This window comes from Coregonus lavaretus (genome assembly GCF_964263955.1).
Source record: "Coregonus lavaretus genome assembly, chromosome: 17".
In the NCBI taxonomy this organism is placed as follows: domain Eukaryota; kingdom Metazoa; phylum Chordata; class Actinopteri; order Salmoniformes; family Salmonidae; genus Coregonus; species Coregonus lavaretus.
In genome coordinates, this window is record NC_140004.1 from 9,490,281 (window position 1) to 9,511,875 (window position 21,595).

Here is a 21,595-nt window from a genome sequence, read left to right on the forward strand (position 1 = left end):
TGGCCATTCTGTGGTTGATCAGCTATTGTAGCTGAAATTGTTCTAAAAACCAGAAGTGAAGTATTTCACAGTATCTAAAGTTGATCATGTAATTGAATGCGGTGCTATTGTCTGTTATCTCCTTCTTCCTCCATGAGAAAGTGTGAGGCGATAAATGAGGGAGCTCAGAGGTCTGCTGTCTTGTTAGTCTTATCTCTCCCACAGAGGCAGCGGTGCAGAAATGAGTGACACTTCACTCTTGGCCTATCAACTTTGAACAGATACTGCTGCACAGAAAGAGAGAACAAGTATGGATTTCGTAGATCTTTGTCTGTCAGGGATGGCTGCACCCCGTCACTCATTTTGTTTTCTGTGCAAACTCTGCTTCTCCCTTTCTCATTGCGTAGAGCATAGACAAGCGTGGGGAACGTGTAGCGCATCCCAAACACAAATCATTTAGGCAAAGCCAAGGGGTTGTGTGGGAAAGATGCACACAAAAGTGACGTCGAGAATTAGATCCGTATGGATAAATTATATTATTCAAGAATCAATGGATAGGCGATTATATTGAAATTACCATTGAACAGCAAGAAATCTTACAGATTGTACCTTCAAGAAAAATAAACAAACTAGAAAAACATACCTTTTTCATTTATGTGTGCTCGCTCCTTACTGAAGGTCATATGGACATTGTTCGGGATTATAATAGATCTGCAAACGTCTACCTTTTGGAATTTGACTGAATTGTGCACTAAGGACTTACATGTGGATGTATCTCCTCTCTCAGAGCTCCCTCCTGAGAGGGTCGGCCGCAGGCGCAGCATGCCGGGCATCGCTCTGGACAAGTGCCCCTCCATGGAGCCATCCACCTCCACCCCCTTCAAAGTCACGGTGAGCATTTATCAGTTCTCTCTCTCTCTCTCTCTGTCTCTGTCTCTGTCTGTCTCTGTGTGTGTCATTCACAGCTACACTATTGTTTGTCTCATGCCCTCTAGAGGCCAGTGTGGCGCATGAGATACATTTGACATCTGCTCTGTATAAAACAACTGTATGCAAATAGCATTGCTCACTACAATGCCACATTTGTATGCTTTGGGTTTTAAAATCGTGCAAGTGGGGTTAGGTCCTTGTCTCAGTAGCTTTCTTCAGCCAAGAAAATCTATTTCCTGGCTATTAATGGTGGAGGCGGGACTCTGGTGCCTTACCCCCATAGGGAAGGTCCATGTTATTTCAACAGAATATGATCAGATAATTGTGTTCCCCTGAGAGCGGATGTTTGGAGCGGACAGGGAGCATAATAGCTTGTGTGATTACTCACACACACACCTCTTGTGTTCGTAATGTCATGCTGCTAATCAGTGGGCTTCCTTTACTGTAAGATGGAGGTCATGTCGTTTTCCTCTGTTGGATTGAGACAAGCACAATGACCTTCTTGACTGTGTTTAAATTAATAGAGTCTAGGTAGATGGAGGAGCCCTCAGGACAGGCTGGTGGTGCTAGAGGACCAGCTCCATGTTGTCAGATGGCACTTTGGCTCCCAACAGTCATGCTGGAGGGAGAGACAACAGAGATCTGATCAGCATATCCTCATTTGCTCCCCTGCCACAGAGCCTAATCAATTGTTAATGGCTTGTTGTGTAACCAGAGATGGGACTGAGAATTCCCAGCCAAACAAAGCCCTGGCAGGCTGGCATAGGACTGTTGCTAGCGTAGCTACAGTATAGCCTAGCCAAGTCGTTGTGGTTGTTCAGTCACTGGTGCCTCCAATGCCATTCTGGCTGATTCCTCCGAGGTGCAGGTTACCATGGTGACATTACTGCTGAGCGCCTCCCTCCATGTGGTTCGTCATACCTGAGACGCGTCAGTGGATTCATTGGCTGATTAGAGCATGGTGACGGATTACCCTTGCTCTTTGCATTACAGGAGACGCATCCAGGCCTTCAGTATATGACATTATTAGTGATACAGTGATGCGCTTCTGGTAGGATGCGCTCAAAAGCTCATTGTATATTTGTCATTTGACAATCAATCTCTCTCTCTAAGGATATGCTTAAATCTGTGTCTCTCTCAGGATGTTCTCCAATGGGATAACTTATAAAAGAAATAATGCACACAATGAAAGCCATAGGAAAGTACAGGATGGTGTTGAAACGCTGTGGCTCCTCCCACTAATCGTCTCGTGTTCTCCTGTGGGAATAGAGGGAGAGAGGCTGGCCGTCATGGGCTGAGCTGAGCTCAGTGGGTGGGAGGGGACCTGGAGCCTGTTGGAGCAGGAGAAGGGGGAATGAGGACCCCTGGCTGTGTGAGAACCAGCAGGAGAAACCAACAGAGAGGAGGATATCCCACCGGTCTCATTCATACAAATCTGAAGTTGTAAAGAGAGAATGAGAGAAGAGGGCTAGAATTTCCACTGTAGTTTGAACTCAGCCATGAGTCTTTGATTTGAGGTTCTACTTCTAGGCCTACTTACTGGCTAGATCAGTACCACTACCCAATGGCGTGTGCCCAACTCCTGATTTTTGTTTGTTATTTTGCAGTGGTGAAACGTACATGCAGTCCCCCAAAAAAGAAAACCAAAGGCCAATCATTGTTCATCCATTGTGCCTATCATCCTGCCTACCCATCCCTACCCTACCCAGCTCTACCCTTCCCTACCCAGCTCTACCCTACCCAGCTCTATCCTACCCAGCTCTACCCTACCCAGCTCTACCCTACCCAGCTCTACCCTACCCAGCTCTACCCTACCCAGCTCTACCCTACCCAGCCCTAACCTACCCAGCCCTAACCTACCCAGCTCTACCCTACCCAGCTCTATCCTACCCAGCCCTAACCTACCCAGCTCTACCCTACCCAGCTCTACCCTACCCAGCTCTACCCTACCCAGCTCTAACCTACCCAGCTCTACCCTACCCAGCCCTAACCTACCCAGCTCTACCCTACCCAGCTCTACCCTACCCAGCTCTAACCTACCCAGCTCTACCCTACCCAGCTCTAACCTACCCAGCTCTATCCTACCCAGCTCTACCCTACCCAGCTCTACCCTACCCAGCTCTACCCTACCCAGCCCTAACCTACCCAGCTCTACCCTACCCAGCTCTATCCTACCCAGCCCTAACCTACCCAGCTCTACCCTACCCAGCTCTAACCTACCCAGCTCTACCCTACCCAGCTCTACCCTACCCAGCTCTAACCTACCCAGCTCTACCCTACCCAGCTCTACCCTACCCAGCCCTAACCTACCCAGCTCTACCCTACCCAGCTCTATCCTACCCAGCCCTAACCTACCCAGCTCTACCCTACCCAGCTCTAACCTACCCAGCTCTACCCTACCCAGCTCTAACCTACCCAGCTCTATCCTACCCAGCTCTACCCTACCCAGCTCTACCCTACCCAGCTCTACCCTACCCAGCTCTAACCTACCCAGCTCTATCCTACCCAGCTCTACCCTACCCAGCTCTACCCTACCCAGCTCTACCCTACCCAGCCCTAACCTACCCAGCTCTATCCTACCCAGCCCTAACCTACCCAGCTCTACCCTACCCAGCTCTAACCTACCCAGCTCTACCCTACCCAGCTCTACCCTACCCAGCTCTAACCTACCCAGCTCTACCCTACCCAGCTCTACCCTACCCAGCCCTAACCTACCCAGCTCTACCCTACCCAGCTCTATCCTACCCAGCCCTAACCTACCCAGCTCTACCCTACCCAGCTCTAACCTACCCAGCTCTACCCTACCCAGCTCTAACCTACCCAGCTCTAACCTACCCAGCTCTATCCTACCCAGCTCTACCCTACCCAGCTCTACCCTACCCAGCCCTAACCTACCCAGCTCTACCCTACCCAGCTCTATCCTACCCAGCCCTAACCTACCCAGCTCTACCCTACCCAGCTCTAACCTACCCAGCTCTACCCTACCCAGCTCTACCCTACCCAGCTCTACCCTACCCAGCTCTACCCTACCCAGCTCTAACCTACCCAGCTCTACCCTACCCAGCTCTATCCTACCCAGCTCTACCCTACCCAGCTCTACCCTACCCAGCTCTAACCTACCCAGCTCTACCCTACCCAGCTCTACCCTACCCAGCTCTACCCTACCCAGCCCTAACCTACCCAGCTCTACCCTACCCAGCCCTACCCTACCCAGCTCTACCCTACCCAGCCCTACCCTACCCAGCTCTACCCTACCCTACCCAGCTCTACCCTACCCTACCCTACCCATCCCTACCCTACCCAGCTCTACCCTACCCAGCTCTACCCTACCCATCCCTACCCTACCCACCTATCCTGCACTGCCCCGCTCTACTCTACCCACCCTACCTTACCTAACCAGCCCTACCATTCCCTACACTACCCTACCCTACACTACCCTATCCTACCCTACCCTACACTACACTACCCTACCAATTCCAGAAGTGCTCTGTAGGGGAGCTGAGGTCTGCTGCATCATCAAACACCTCTCCCTCCTCCAGCCCTGTCGAGACCCATCAATAATTCCCCTCCCAGTCACTCTGCAAATGTCATAGGAGGGGAAGGCCTAGACTAAAGAGCCCAGAAAATTCCCCACAAATTACAGCAAGAAAGGAGTAATGCCTCCCAAGAGACTGTCATAATTGGTTTGGGATGGTTTCTTTGCCAGAAGCAGAAAGGTTTGGATGGTCTTTAGAAGGACTCATTTGCTTGAAGGTACCGTTTTAGAAATGGGAGTCGACGTAAACCAGTACAACCCAACCTCATCATCGAGGGCTAGGCTATGGTCAATATCTGTAATGTGATGTCATGAATGATTCCCTCCTTTTGTGCATTTTAGTTGTCAGTGTCACACATTTCTTGGATACATTGAAGATTTCCTTTCTGTTTGCATGGAGCTCATGTGATTAATTGAGTTGGTATAATTCCCATGGCACAAATATAGTGTAGGCTGTAAAATTTAACAAACGAAATTAATTCCAAGAGAATTACCCTTGGTTAGGCTACTCTCTAGAAGGAAATAGCCTTTTTATTTTTTTAGGAGCCGTGCTGTTGCAATATTGCAGATGGATATTTTACTCTTCTGGCCGAGCCATGTTGTTCCTTGAAACAGACTCTGTGAAGTCTGACAATTATTCAGGAAACAGTCCATTTCACAAATCTGTGTGCAAGGTGCAGCTACATTAGCTATGGTGTGATGTCTGTGAGCTGTTCATTTGTTTAATGTGTGAGCCAGTAGGAAGGGAAGTGTGAGACCGATCCCGGTGAAAAGCTGTTATTGGATTTTTATATCAGTGTCTGTCCGGTGATTAGGACTGGGAATTGCCAGGGACCTCACAATACAATATTATCACAATACTTAGGTGCTGATACCATATGTATTGCGCTTCTTATGATACTCACAATTCTATATGTATTGCAATTCGATACTGTGATTTATTGTGATTCGATGTTCCAAACATTGCTCACCACATGTCTGCTGCAGAGGGACAAGAGAGCCATGTGAAAGAGTTTTGATCAGTCATGGAAATAAAAGTGCTGAAAACAAATTGGCTCCACTTTTAAAAAGAATATGGAGAACAAGCTATGAAGGAAAAATACTGGAGTTTTGGTGCAGGTACAGCCAACTATCGCAAAAATCATATCAAAAGGGTACGATATATCGTAAAAAGTAATATCCCGATATGTAACTGTATCCCCCCCCCCCCCTCTTTTGTCCTTAATACCCAAAGCCTTATTCAGTCTTTTTCCATCTTTCCTCCAACTGTCTTCTTCCATGGCAGCAAAGAGACTATAGTTCATTAATGTGCTCAAATAATTAATGCAATTAATTAATTGTACAGGGAAGAAGCCTTGCTTAGTATTTAGGATTGCAGCACCATCATTATCTCATCAAATGATTGTCGCTGAGGCTGTGTCTTGTTTTTTCCCCCTCCACTACTCTCACACAGACAGGTCTAGGGCTTCTTAGAAATAATCCAACTCTTGTTAATCTCTCTCTAATCTGGGCAGCCTATCAAAAGCACATGCTCAGCTTTCCCCTCTGAACTTGCGGCCGCTCCAGGCCTGTCATTTTATGTGGAATACGTTGTTTTTTTTCTCCTCCCCGCGCCCACCAACAGTTTCCATGGTAACAAGGACTTAGGGGAGTTGCACATCAACGCGGCTGCTTCTGCTATGTGTGCACAGCGAGCAGATGTGCCGGAGAGATCCACACAACAATGCGCAGCTCTCTCCAAATGCCACGGATGAGAGGAGACCGAGAGCGGGAGAGCGCTCAATCAATATAAATTTTCTCTTGTTGCTCTACCATTTATATTGTGTTGTTTTTCTTAAATGAGAGGGGAGTGTGAGTGAATTTTCACCCTCTGGTTTCTCTCCTCCCCCTGGGCCACGGCGTCTCCCCTCTCTCCCTGTCCAGGGCTTCCTGAGTCGGCGATTGAAGGGTTCCATCAAACGCACCAAAAGCCAACCCAAGCTGGACCGCAACAGCAGCTTCAGAAACATCCTGCCAGGCTTCAAGACCGCAGACAATGACAGGTGAGATGCAACTGAACAACCCCCTTCAAATACACACACAGAACTGTGCACGCAATTACGCAAATGCGCGCACACACAGAACTGTACACACACGCAGTTACGCAAACACACACATAATAATAATAATAGTAATAATATGCCATTTAGCAGACGCTTTTATCCAAAGCGACTTATTACACACACAAACAGAACTGTACACGCACACAACACACACACACGTTTGTTTTACTATCCTTGTGGGGACCAAACAATAGATTTCCATTCAAAATCTAACCTTAACCCCAAACTCCTAAACCTAACCCTAATTGTAACCTTAAACTTAACCCTTAAGCCTAAAATAGCATTTTTCCTTGTGGGGACTGGCAAAATATCCCCCACTAATTGGGGACTTCTGGTCCCCACAAGGATAATAAAACACACACACACACATCTATCTCATTCTACAAACGGGGACCCTCATATCCACACACTCTTCACGAGACTATTAATGTGCACTGGCTGTCTTCCTGTCACTTACTGCGCCATAGTATCAAGGTCAGTGATTTCTCACAGAAAAATAAGCTTTGTATTGTACAATGGGCTAATCCACATACTGTACAGTGTGATGTACTGTATACAGATGACACTGTGGTGATCTGGTACTTCCTGTATATAGCTCCATTCTTGAGTATTTTATTTTATTCCTCTTGTGTTACTATTTTGGGAAGGGCTCGTAAGCAAGCATTTCACGATAAAGTCTACACCAGTTGTATTCGGCGCATGTGACAAATAAAATTTGATTTGATGCTATTGCCCCCACAGCTGACCAGGCTCTGTCAGAGCTTCAATCTGCCTTTATTGCCCTGCAGAGCCTTTGTTGAACTGAAATTGGCAATTAATGCAGGTAAAACCAAGTATATGTTATTTTCCAAATTATATACAAATGTACAGTGGGGAGGACAAGTATTTGATACACTGCCGATTTTGCAGGTTTTCCTACTTACAAAGCATGTAGAGGTCTGTAATTTTTATCATAGGTACACTTCAACTGTGAGAGACGGAATCTAAAACAAAAATCCAGAAAATCACATTGTAGGATTTTTAAGTAATTAATTTGCATTTTATTGCATGACATAAGTATTTGATACATCAGAAAAGCAGAACATAATATTTGGTACAGAAACCTTTGTTTGCAATTACAGAGATCATACGTTTCCTGTAGGTCTTGACCAGGTTTGCACACACTGCAGCAGGGATTTTGGCCCACTCCTCCATACAGACCTTCTCCAGATCCTTCAGGTTTCGGGACTTTCAGGTCCCTCCAAAGATTTTCTATTGGGTTCAGGTCTGGAGACTGGCTAGGCCACTCCAGAACCTTGAGATGCTTCTTACGGAGCCACTCCTTAGTTGCCCTGGCTGTGTGTTTCGGGTCGTTGTCATGCTGGAAGACCCAGCCACGACCCATCTTCAATGCGCTTACTGAGGGAAGGAGGTTGTTGGCCAAGATCTCGCGATACATGGCCCCATCCATCCTCCCCTCAATACGGTGCAGTCGTCCTGTCCCCTTTGCAGAAAAGCACCCCCAAAGAATGATGTTTCCACCTCCATACTTCCCGGTTGGGATGGTGTTCTTGGGGTTGTACTCATCCTTCTTCTTCCTCCAAACACGGCGAGTGGAGTTTAGACCAAAAAGCTCTATTTTTGTCTCATCAGACCACATGACCTTCTCCCATTCTTCCTCTTGATCATCCAGATGGTCATTGGCAAACTTCAGATGGGCCTGGACATGCGCTGGCTTGAGCAGTGGGACCTTGCGTGCGTTGCAGGATTTAAATCCATGACGGCGTAGTGTGTTACTAATGGTTTTCTTTGAGACTGTGGTCCCAGCTCTCTTCAGGTCATTGACCAGGTCCTGCCGTGTAGCTCTGGGCTGATCCCTCACCTTCCTCATGGTCATTGATGCCCCACGAGGTGAGATCTTGCATGGAGCCCCAGACCGAGGGTGATTGACCGTCATCTTGAACTTCTTCCATTTTCTAATAATTGCGCCAACAGTTGTTGCCTTCTCACCAAGCTGCTTGCCTATTGTCCTGTAGCCCATCCCAGCCTTGTGCAGGTCTACAATTTTATCCCTGATGTCCTTACACAGCTCTCTGGCCTTGGCCATTGTGGAGAGGTTGGAGTCTGTTTGATTGCGTGTGTGGACAGGTGTCTTTTATACAGGTAACGAGTTCAAACAGGTGCAGTTAATACAGGTAATGAGTGGAGAACAGGAGGGCTTCTTAAAGAAAAATGAACAGGTCTGTGAGAGCCGGAATTCTTACTGGTTGGTAGGTGATCAAATACTTATGTCATGCAATAAAATGCAAATTAATTACTTAAAAATCATACAATGTGATTTTCTGGATTTTTGTTTTAGATTCCGTCTCTCACAGTTGAAGTGTACCTATGATAAAAATTATAGACCTCTACATGCTTTGTAAGTAGGAAACACTGCCGATTTTGCAGGTTATCAAATACTTGTTCTCCCCACTGTATATGATTAATCAAACATACTTTGGATGGTACCCTTATTGATCGTGTCCCCGCTTATAAATATCTGGGCATCTGGATGGATGAAAAGCTATTTACCAAAAAGCATGTTGATGAGTTAGTTAAGCGATTAAGAATTAAAATAGGCTTCTTCAATAGGAACATGTCCTGTCTTTTGTTAAATAGCAGGAAACAAATCATTCAGTCAACATTCATTGATCCTTTCAATCTCCTCCAAGTTAGGTAATTCTGCTTCTAGTTTTTTTGCGCCTCGTGGAATGATCTCCAAAAGTCCTTAAAGTTGGTGGATTTGGTGCCTCTCTAGGGCAATTCAGGCAGATGTTAGAGGGCCTTTTTACTGAAGAATGTGTTTGTTTCATATGATTGTGCTTTGCTTTTTGTGTTTTGTGTTTGTTTTTCAGGTATTGTGTAATTGATGTTATATAGTATGTATAGTGTAATTGTTTATTGATGTGTTGTTTATTGATATGTTTGACAGGTTGTCATTGTAAATACGAATTTGTTCTTAATTGACTTACCTGTATGAATAAAGTAAAAAAAATTATACAAATACACTTCGGTCCTCCTCCCCCACCCTTATACTGTGGGGATGTGGCACCTCACTGGGTGGTGGAATGACACTTCAGTCAGTAGTGTGGCTGCTGGCTGTTCTATACTGTTGCTATGAATCATTTTACATTTTTCATTTTATTAATTTAGCAGACGCTCATATCCAGAGCGACTTAGAGTCATGCAGGGCTTTACATGGTTCTTAACCTGCACACACAGTACAGGCTCTTGTTGAGGTGGGAGAGGGATTGGCTGAGCTGTGCTGTCAGGAGATTTCATCCACCATTACACCTGCCCATTAGCCTGGGGCTGGACGAAGAGGAAATCCTCCTCATGGCAACCACAAGGCAGGGGAGCCTGATTATTGTCTACAGATCCACTAGAGTGGCCGTGCTTGTGTGAGTAATATGTACGCTCTCCTGGAGTATGATGCAGTGGACCGTACATGCTTGAATTGTGGGTGTTACTTTTGAGGGTGTGTCTGTTTGTGTGGGTGTGTTTGGAACTGTCATCCTAGCTCCTGGCTCTAGTAGTGTAGAAGAGCAGACAGAGGAGGTGTCATCGTCACCAGTCTATGGCAAGTCCACTCCTCTCAAGGATTTCGCACAACCCACTGAGTGAGCGTTTGTGTTTCTGTAATTACATGGACTTAGTCATTCCCTCAAGTAGAGAGGTTGAAGTCGCCTATACAGTGCCTTGCAAAAGTATTCATCCCCCTTGGCGTTTTTCCTATTTTGTTGCATTACAACCTGTAATTTAAATATATTTTTATTTGGATGTCATGTAATGGACATACACAAAATAGTCCAAATTGGTGAAGTGAAATGAAAAAAATAACTTGTTTCAAAAAATTCAAAAAAATAAATAAAGGAAAAGTGGTGCATGCATATGTATTCACCCCCTTTGCTATGAAGCCCCTAAATAAGATCTGGTGCAACCAATTACCTTCAGAAGTCACATAATTAGTTAAATAAAGTCCACCTGTGTGCAATCTAAGTGTCACATGATCTCAGTGTATATATACACCTGTTCTGAAAGGCCCCAGAGTCTGCAACACTAAGCAAGGGGCACCACCAAGCAAGCGGCACCATGAAGACCAAGGAGCTCTCCAAACAGGTCAGGGACAAAGTTGTGGAGAAGTACAGATCAGGGTTGGGTTATAAAAAAATATCAGAAACTTTGAACATCCCACAGAGCACCATTTTAAATCCATTATTAAAAAATGGAAAGAATATGGCACCACAACAAACCTTCAAAGAGAGGGCTGCCCACCAAATCTCACGGACCAGGCAAGGTGGGCATTAATCAGAGAGGCAACAAAGAGACCAAAGATAACCCTGAAGGAGCTGCAAAGCTCCACAGGGGAGATTGGAGTATCTGTCCATAGGACCACTTTAAGCCGTACACTATACAGAGCTGGGCTTTACGGATGAGTGGCCAGAAAAAAGCCATAGTTTAAAGATCAAAAATAAGCAAACACGTTTGGTGTTCACCAAAAAGCATGTGGGAGACTCCCCAAACATATGGAAAAAGGTACTCTGGTTAGATGAGACTAAAATTGAGCTTTATGGCCATCAAGGAAAACGCTATGTCTGCCGCAAACTCAACACCTCTCATCACCCCGAGAACACCGTCCCCAAAGTGAAGCATGGTGGTGGCAGCATCATGCTGTGGGGATGTTTTTCATCGGCAGGGCCTGGGGAAACTGGTCAGAATTGAAGGAATGATGGATGGTGCTAAATACAGGGAAATTCTTGAGGGGAAACCTGTTTCAGGTTCACCTTCCAGCAGGACAATGACCCTAAGCATACTGCTAAAGCAACACTCGAGTGGTTTAAGGGGAAACATTTAAATGTCTTGGAATGGCCTAGTCAAAGCCCAGACCTCAATCCAATTGAGAATCTGTGGTATGACTTAATGGTTGGTGTACACCAGCGGAAAGGTGGCTCTACAAAGTATTGGTGAATAGTTATGCACGCTTTTTTTTGTGTCATTTCTTGTTTGTTTCACTTTTTATTTTATTTTGCATCTTCAAAGTGATAGGCATGTTGTGTAAATCAAATTATACAAACCCCAAAAAAATCAATTTTAATTCCAGGTTGTAAGGCAACAAAATAGGAAAAATGCGAAGGGGGGTGAATACTTACGTGAGGGAAAAAAGTATTTGATCCCCTGCTGATTTTGTATGTTTGCCCACTGACAAAGAAATGATCAGTCTATAATTTTAATGGTAGGTTTATTTGAACAGTGAGAGACAGAATAACAACAACAAAATCCAGAAAAACGCATGTCAAAAATGTTATAAATTGATTTGCATTTTAATGAGGGAAATAGGTATTTGACCCCTCTGCAAAACATGACTTAGTACTTGGTGGCGAAACCCTTGTTGGCAATCACAGAGGTAAGACGTTTCTTGTAGTTGGCCACCAGGTTTGCATACATCTCAGGAGGGATTTTGTCCCACTCCTCTTTGCAGATCTTCTCCAAGTCTTTAAGGTTTTGAGGCTGACGTTTGGCAACTCGAACCTTCAGCTCCCTCCACAGATTTTCTATGGGATTAAGGTCTGGAGACTGGCTAGGCCACTCCAGGACCTTAATGTGCTTCTTCTTGAGCCACTCCTTTGTTGCCTTGGCCGTGTGTTTGGGGTCATTGTCATGCTGGAATACCCATCCACGACCCATTTTCAATGCCCTGGCTGAGGGAAGGAGGTTCTCACCCAAGATTTGACGGTACATGGCCCCGTCCATCGTCCCTTTGATGCGGTGAAGTTGTCCTGTCCCCTTAGCAGAAAAACACCCCCAAAGCATAGTGTTTCCACCTCCATGTTTGACGGTGGGGATGGTGTTCTTGGGGTCATAGGCAGCATTCCTCCTCCTCCAAACACGGCGAGTTGAGTTGATGCCAAAGAGCTCCATTTTGGTCTCATCTGACCACAACACTTTCACCCAGTTCTCCTCTGAATCATTCAGATGTTCATTGGCAAACTTCAGACGGGCCTGTATATGTGCTTTGTTGAGCAGGGGGACCTTGCGGGCGCTGCAGGATTTCAGTCCTTCACGGCGTAGTGTGTTACCAATTGTTTTCTTGGTGACTATGGTCCCAGCTGCCTTGAGATCATTGACAAGATCCTCTCGTGTAGTTCTGGGCTGATTCCTCACCGTTCTCATTATCAATGCAACTCCACGAGGTGAGATCTTTTTTTAGTAAACCTACTGGAGAGCTCTTCTTTGTCTACACCCATTCAGCATCGTTCACACCCTCTTAAGCCCCACCCATCTCTTTAAGGATTCACATGTGAGGCCATGTACTAAACAACCAATGATTTCAAGACTAAAGCCAGCCAGCTAACGTTAGATAGCTAGCTAACAGTACACTTTAACTTGAAATGAAAACGACTTTCTGACCAAATTAGAAACGTATAATATCTGAAAATGTAGCTAGCTAGACTATCTTACCCGTATACATGGATTGACGCGTCTCCCTCTCTGTCACGTTTGCCCTTAGTTTGAAGATGTATAAAACACCTGTCTCCGGATTAAAACAGCCTTCTGTGTGTTCTCTTTTCGACTCCCTCAGCATATTTGCAATCAAACGCCAGAATTTTCTCCATCTCCTTAGCTATCATACTCTAATTCCACCGGGCATTCCACTGATTTCAAAACTTGGTCCTCCAGATAGTGGAGAGCAACACTTAGAAAAAACCACGTTAGAAATGATTACCTACACATACTAACCAGCTCACGTTATAGACAGAAGCGTGCTACTTGGCAGACCAATCCATTATCTCAGCCAATCATGGCTAGCGGGAAGGTTCCTGTCTTTTTCCGCGGCTAAACCAACTAGGCTCGTAATTAACAATTTTATTCGTGTTTACAGATGGCATCAAAGTTTGTTATTAAGGCACATGAAAGTTCACATGTTCCAGAAGTAAGTTCTGCCCCAAATTTTTTTTTAAACTTTTTATCCCTTTTTCTCCCCAATTTCGTGATATCCAATTCGTAGTTACAGTCTTGTCCCATCGCTGCAACTACTGTACGGACTCGGGGGAGGAGAAAGTCGAGAGCCTTGCGTTCTCAGAAACACGACCCTGCCAAGCCGCACTGCTTCTTGACACACTGCTCACTTAACCCGAAAGCCAGCCGCACCAATGTGTCGGAGGAAACACCGTCCAGATGACGACCGAAGTCAGCTTGCAGGCGCCCGGCCCGCCACAAGGAGTCGCTAGAGCGCGATGGGACAAGGAAATCCCCGCCGGCCAAACCCTCCCCTAACCCGGACGACGCTGGGCCAATTGTGCGCCGCCTCATGGGTCTCCCGGTCATGGCTGACTGTGACTGTTGTGGAAAATAACCACTATACTTTATTACAAATAAGGTCTTACAGAGTTTTTGTTGCATCAAGAAATGACTTTATTAAAATTTCAACAAAGCCGATACCAGTCTGCAGAGTGGCACCCCATTCTTCCTCTCTCATGTCACATCATTATATACCATCATCCCAACTCTTCTAGCTCTAAATCCCTCCCTCTTCAGTTTCCCGCTCTTTATCACTCCACACCCACTTCCTTTGTCCCTGAGGACTGCTGAACTATTACTCCAACCAATCACTCGCTCCCCTGTCTTGCACACACACTCATGTTTTAGTTTAAACATGACAAGGCCCTAAATTCTTGAATCATACACAAACCTCACCCCCTCATGCTGTAATCAATCAAGAAGATACCAAGGAGACAAAGGTCTAGCCCAAACTCTATTCAACCCTGGTGCCGCTCCCTTCACTGTGTTTGAAGAGAGAGACAAAAGGCCACAAGCTAGTTTCAGTCTCTCATCAGATAAGACAGCCATGGATTTAAGTAAGAGCAAGCAATCTGACCCTAGGGCAGATTCCCTCTCTACTCACCCACACAGTGAAATTAAATGACCCAATACAATTCCTGGCCCAGTAACAAATAATTCTAACTGTATGCTCTTGATTAACCCAGTTCTACCTCATAGTCCATTAAACACTACAGTTCATTAATAATGATTCACCACATGACACAGCCTGGGATTGAACCCGGGCTGTAGTGACGCCTCAAGCACTGCGATGCAGTGCCTTAGACCGCTGCGCCACTCGGGAGGCCCTTCCAAAAAACACTTTTAGATTAAAAAAAAAAGTTTATGTTCAAATGGCTCTCCTGAAACGAGTCCAATTTCATATCAGCACCTAAGTATCGGGATATTATTGTATTGTGAGGTCCATGGCCATTCCCAGCACTAATATCTGTTTGTATGGTGATAGATTTGTTTGAAAGTTTCTGAACATGTGCCCTCTCATTATCAGCCAGCTCATTATCAAGCCTGTATGAGGCACTAATATGGGGGCTTTCTCCATATTCCATAGCTGCACACTGTGTTGTGACATAATGCCATGTGCTGGACCTCCTTTGTCTTTGAGACATTTGTTCTGCTGACCCGGGTCGCCTTGGCCTTTCATCGGATAGATGCACAGTACAGTGAACCGAGGAAGAAACACCCAGGGCTGTAGTGTTTCAGTGGTCTCCCTTCCATCGCCTGGTTAGCCATAGAAAAGGTTTCCAGGTCATCTTTTAGCTCCAGCTCAGGGCAGTACTCTACAGGCAGTGGCCTACTTAATCACAGTGGTACACAGCTCTGTAACAGAGCGAATACCAGGCCTGAGAACAGAACACACAGTAATACCAGGAGATATGGAACCCTGAGGCCAGTGTATGTGTGTGTACTGTATGAGTGCTTGTGTCTTTGTTTGGGCTTTAAGGGTGAGAAAGAGGAAATGTTTTGATTGCAAGCTGCTGTCTTGGATTCAGAGCCTGATAACAAGATGTCTTTCTATTAACCATAGTCACACAGGCATGCATTCCGGCGTATACTGTATACTATGCTGTACTGTATGCTATATTTATATTGGCCTTGTTGAGCCAGTGATTGATTGCTCAGTGGGTAGGTCCTCTGGGTTCTGGACTAAGCTGAGAGTACTAGGAAAGGGCAGTGATGCTGCTATGTGCTGAGAAATGGACGTGATGGGAGTAGTGAAGGGCCTGACATAGTGGTGTAAGTGTAAGAGCCTAAAAAGAGTCGATGCAATTGTGCAGTGGGGGCGGTGAGATAGGGTGGTGCATGCGTGTGTGTGTGTGTGTGTGTGTGTGTGTGTGTGATGTGTAGACAGAGGATGGTCCCTGGCGCTCTGCCTATTGGTGATTCGCCTCATAGAATCATAACCAACCAGTCTGTGTGTCTTCCTCTGGGCTGAATGGGTTCCCTCTCCTCCCCCAGTCTCTTTTGAGCATGCTCTCTGTTACCCACTTCTCTCTCAGCTGACATACAAGGACCTGCTCCTTCCATTCCTGAGCCATCTGCTCTGAATGACTGACTGACTAACCATGCATTCTACACCATAAACATATAGCCCACTGATTTAGTATCCAAATAAGTAGTAACTTTACCAAGGAAATGCACTGAATAGATTAATCAATAATGTACTGTATGTTCTCAGATGCATCCTGACTGTTTCAATGTCACTCAGGTATTTACTGGCAGCAGGCCCAGGCAGTCAGGGATTAGCGATGTGGATGTGGTGTATAATAATTACCGGATGAGGATTTGGCCTCGCTGTCTGCAGCCCTTTTGAGTCTCCGAGATTCATGCTTAATGTCAGGTGTCAGTGTGCAGCGGTAGGACGGAGTCAGGCGCAGGACACAGAACTGAGTAAATGACGAACTTTACTCGGAAAAGCAACAAATCTAATTTCCACGCAGGGAAATACAACAGCTCACAGCAGTATATAACAAAGAACACAACACCATGAGGGAACCAGAGGGTTAAATAGGGAGACTAATTAACGTGAATGGAACCAGGTGTGTACAATACAGACAAAACAAATGGAACATAGAAACGTAGATCGGTGGCAGCTAGAAAGCCGGTGACAACGACCGCCGATAGCCCCCCGCACAAGGAGAGGCACCAACTTCGGCGGAAGTCATGACAGTACCGCGGACCCAGCTTCCGGCAGGACAGGCGAAGGGGCAGGTTTCGGGTCGAGAGCCAGACCCGGTCCCCCGGTGCATACAAAGGGGCCTCACTGCGGTGGCAGTCGGCGCTCGCCTTCTGTCGCCTGATGGCCCTTTGCAGAAGCACATGGGCAGCGTCCCATGTCTCCTCCGAGCGCCAAAACCATTCCTCCACCACAGGTGCCTTGATCTGGCTCTGATGCCACATTGCCAGGACCGGCTGATAACCTAGTACACACTGAAACGGAGACAGGTTAGTGGAGGAGTGGCGGAGGGAGTTTTGGGCCATCTCTGCCCAGGGGATGAAAGCTGCCCACTCCCCCGGCCGGTCCTGGCAATAGGACCGCAGAAACCTACCCACATCCTGGTTAACTCTCTCCACCTGCCCATTACTCTCGGGGTGAAACCCTGAGGTCAGGCTGACCGAGACCCCCAGACGTTCCATGAACACCCTCCAGACCCTCTGTGAACTGGGGACCCCGATCAGACACTATATCCTCAGGCACCCCGTAGTGCCGGAAGACGTGTGTAAACAGAGCCTCCGCAGTCTGTAGGGCCGTAGGGAGACCGGGCAAAGGAAGGAGACGGCAGGACTTAGAAAACCGATCCACAACGACCAGGATCGTGGTGTTTCCTTGTGATGGAGGAAGATCCGTCACGAAATCCACCGATAGGTGTGACCACGGCCGTTGTGGAACGGGTAGGTGTTGTAATTTCTCTCTGGGCAGGTGTCTAGGTGCCTTGCACTGAGCACACACCGAGCAGGAGGAAACATAAACCTTTATGTCCTTAGCTAAAGTGGGCCACCAGTACTTCCCACTAAGACAGCGCACTGTCCGACCGATGCCAGGATGACCAGAGGAGGGTGACGTGTGAGCCCAACAGATCAATCGATCGCGGACATCAGACGGAACGTACATACGCCCAACTGGACACTGGGTGGGAGTGGACTCCGTACGTAACGCCCGCCCGATGTCCGCGTCAACCTCCCATACCACCGGTGCCACCAGGCAAGAAGCCGGAAGTATGGGAGTGGGATCCGTGGACCGCTCCTCTGTGTCATATATCCGGGACAGAGAGTCTGCCTTAGCGTTCTGGGAACCTGGTCTGTAGGACAGGGTGAAAACAAAACGGGTGAAAAACAAGGCCCACCTTGCCTGGCGAGGGTTCAGTCTCCTCGCCGCCCAGATGTACTCCAGATTGCGGTGGTCAGTCCAAATGAGGAAAGGGTGTTTAGCCCCCTCAAGCCAATGTCTCCACGCCTTCAGAGCCTTGACCACAGCTAACAGCTCCTGGTCCCCCACATCATAGTTTCGCTCCGCCGGGCTGAGCTTCTTCGAAAAGAAAGCACAGGGGCGGAGCTTTGGTGGCGTACCCGAGCGCTGAGACAGCACAGCTCCTATCCCAGCCTCGGACGCGTCCACCTCTACTATGAATGCCAAGGAGGGATCCGGATGAGCCAGCACGGGAGCCGAGGTAAACAGAGCCTTCAGGTGACCAAAAGCCCTGTCTGCCCCAGCTGACCACTGCAGTCGCACCGGTCCCCCCTTCAGCAAGGAGGTAATGGGAGCCGCTACCTGACCAAAGCCCCGGATAAACCTCCGGTAGTAGTCGGCCAACCCTAATAACCGCTCCACCTCCTTTACCGTGGTTGGAGTCGGCCAATTACGCACGGCTGAAATGCGGTCATTCTCCATCTCCACCCCTGACACGGACAGGCAGTACCCTAGGAAGGAGACGGAGTGTTGGAAGAACAGACATTTCTCAGCCTTGACGTACAGGTCATGCTCAAACAGTCGACCAAGCACCTTGCGCACCAGGGACACATGCTCGGCGTGTGTAGCGGAGTATATGAGAATGTCATCTATATACACCACTACACCCTGCCCGTGCAGGTCCCTGAAGATCTCGTCTACAAAGGATTGGAAGACTGATGGAGCATTCATCAACCCGTACGGCATGACGAGGTACTCATAGTGCCCAGAGGTGGTACTAAATGCCATCTTCCACTCATCCCCCTCCCGGATACGCACCAGGTTGTACGCGCTCCTGAGATCCAATTTTGTGAAGAAGCGCGCCCTGTGCAATGACTCGGTCACACTGGCTATGAGAGGCAACGGGTAACTGTACTTCACCGTGATCTGATTTATACCCCGATAGTCAATGCACGGGCGTAAACCTCCATCCTTCTTCTTCACAAAAAAGAAACTCGAGGAGGCAGGTGAAGTGGAAGGCCGAATGTATCCCAGTCCCAGAGATTCGGAGACATATGTTTCCATAGCCGCCGTCTCCTCCTGTGACAGAGGATACACGTGACTCCTGGGAAGTGCTGCGTCTACCTGGAGATTTATCGCACAATCCCCCCGTCGATGGGGTGGTAATTGAGTCGCCTTCTTTTTACAGAAGGCGAGAGCCAAATCGGCATATTCGGGGGGGGGGGGGGGGTGCATGGGGGAGGGGATGTGCATGGGGGAGACCTGGTTTGGACTTTCCACCGAAGTTGCACCTACGGAAACACCTACACACCTCCCTGAGCACTGACGTGACCATCCCTTCAGAGCCCTCTGTTGCCACGAAATAGTGGGGTCATGATGGGCCAACCAGGGATGCCCCAACACCACAGGAAACGCAGGAAAATCGATCAGGAAGAGACTAATACTCTCTTCATGACCCTCCTGCGTTATCATACATAGTGGGGCTGTGACCTCCCTAATCATGCCCGACCCTAAAGGACGACTATCTAAGGCATGTACAGGAAAGGGCACATCAACAGGAACAATAGGGATCCCTAATCTAAGTGCAAATGCACGGTCAATAAAGTTCCCAGCTGCGCCTGAATCTACTAGCCTTATGCTGGGAATGCGGGGAAAACTCAGGAAACTCTATACAGACACTCATGTGCGCAACAGGGAGCTCTGGGTGAATCGGGTGCCTACTCACCTGGGATGATCCACCAGTGCCCTGCCTGCTGCCTCGACTTCCTGGGGAACCTCCCCAGCACCGACCAGCAGTGTGCCCTCTGCGGCCACAGGTGGTGCAGGAAACGGACCCCCTCCGGGTACCCTTAGAGCAGCACCTCCGAGCTCCATAGGTGTAGACTCGGAAGTGCTGGGGGATGGAACGGACGGACCCCAATCCGAGCGTCCGCGGGTGGCCAACAGGTTATCCAGCCGGATGGATAAATCCACCAGCTGGTCGAGTGTAAGGGTGGTGTCCCTGCAGGCCAGTTCCCGACAAAATTCCTCCCGTAGACTACACCGGTAATGGTCAATCAGGGCCCTCTCATTCCATCCCGCGCTGGCAGCCAGGGTCCTGAAGTCCAGTGCGAAGTCCTGTGTGCTCCTCTTCCCTTGTCTGAGATGGAACAAACGTTCCCCCGCCGCTCTCCCCTCAGGCGGATGATTGAAGACCGCCCGGAAACGGCGGGTGAAATCCTCGTAGCAAACCAACGTAGCGTCTATCCCTCCCCATTCGGCGTAGGCCCACTCCAACACTTTCCCCGGCAAACAAGAGATGAGGTCAGACACGCTCTCGTATCCCGAGCGAGCCGGGTGGACGGTCGCCAGGTAGAGCTCCACCTGGAGCAGGAACCCCTGGCACCCGGCAGCCGTCCCATCATAGGCCTTCGGGAGCGAGAGCCGAATCCCACTGGGTCCAGGTGACGGAGGGGTGGACAGCGGTGTGTGTTGAGGTGAAGTTGAGGGTGGTGTGGGAAAACCCTCTCTCTCCCATCGCTCCATGGTGTGCAGCACGCAATCCATGGCTGTGCCCAGATTGTGTAGCATCGTCGCGTGCTGCTGGACGCGCTCCTCCACCGGTACCGGAGGACTGGGTGTACCTGCTGACTCCATATCAGGTGCGTGATTCTGTCAGGTGTCAGTGTGCAGCGGTAGGACGGAGTCAGGCGCAGGACACAGAACTGAGTAAATGACGAACTTTACTCGGAAAAGCAACAAATCTAATTTCCATGCAGGGAAATACAACAGCTCACAGCCGTATATATAACACCAAACAAAGAACAATCACGCACAACACCATGAGGGAACCAGAGGGTTAAATAGGGAAACAAATTAACGTGATGGGAACCAGGTGTGTACAATACAGACAAAACAAATGGAACACAGAATCGTAGATCGGTGGCAGCTAGAAAGCCGGTGATGACGACGGCTGATAGCCGCCCGCACAAGGAGAGGCACCAACTTCGGCGGAAGTCGTGACACTTAATTGGATAACTTGCTGGCGCTTCATCCCTTCTGGAAGGTGAGGGAATTCCTAATCTTGTAGGATAGCCTATTATTATAGGCTAAATCTGTACGATTTCTCACATTTCAAAGGTAATTTCCAAAAATGAGATCTATCAATTGATTCCTGAATAATATAACTTATAAAATGCCTCATGACTGGATCTGTGATGAGGGGATTTTGAAGGAGTCAGGCGCAGGAGGGTAAATCACAGAATAACAGGATTTATTCTGAACCACAGAGTTACACAGTAATGCATAAAAACACTCCAGTGTGCAAAACAGGCGCACTGGAAAATACAAGGCACACAGGGAATATTCCCGGCGATACAAAATACACAGAGCTCCACCGAGCTTCTCTCTCCTCCACAATAAACAATCGCACACAAAGACAAGGGGGCAGAAGGAACACTTATACAGGTACTGATGAGGGGATATGAACCAGGTGTGTGTAATAAACAAGAAAAAACTAATGGGATGAGGAGTGGCAGCGGCTAGAAGGCCGGTGACGATGAACGCCGAAGCCTGCCCGCACAAGGAGAGGAGGCAGCCGCGGAGGAAGTCGTGACAGGATCCATACACTACCATTAGGGACTATTTTTACTTTTACAGATTCATTTTACTCAGCAAATACATTGTGTTCGATAGCGACTGTACTTGTAACATAATGCTGGTTTGTAGAAGACATTACACATTGGTCCTTGTATCAGAACAGACCCTTTGCAGAGACTTTCAGACAAATGTTCCTGGCATCATGACTGT

At 47.8% G+C, this 21,595-nt stretch overlaps 1 protein-coding gene across 1 annotated transcript in view; it reads left to right on the plus strand.

The window, feature by feature from the left end:
- LOC311144918 (disabled homolog 2-interacting protein-like) overlaps positions 1-21,595 on the plus strand; it is a gene marked incomplete at both ends in the record, with an annotated part of 92,882 nt that overhangs the window by 40,677 nt on the left and 30,610 nt on the right. The window contains 2 exons of the mRNA XM_084181097.1: positions 767-870; positions 6,368-6,486. Of these exons, the coding sequence (XP_084037223.1) occupies positions 767-870; positions 6,368-6,486 (223 nt within the window). The remainder of the gene's footprint in view (positions 1-766; positions 871-6,367; positions 6,487-21,595) is intronic.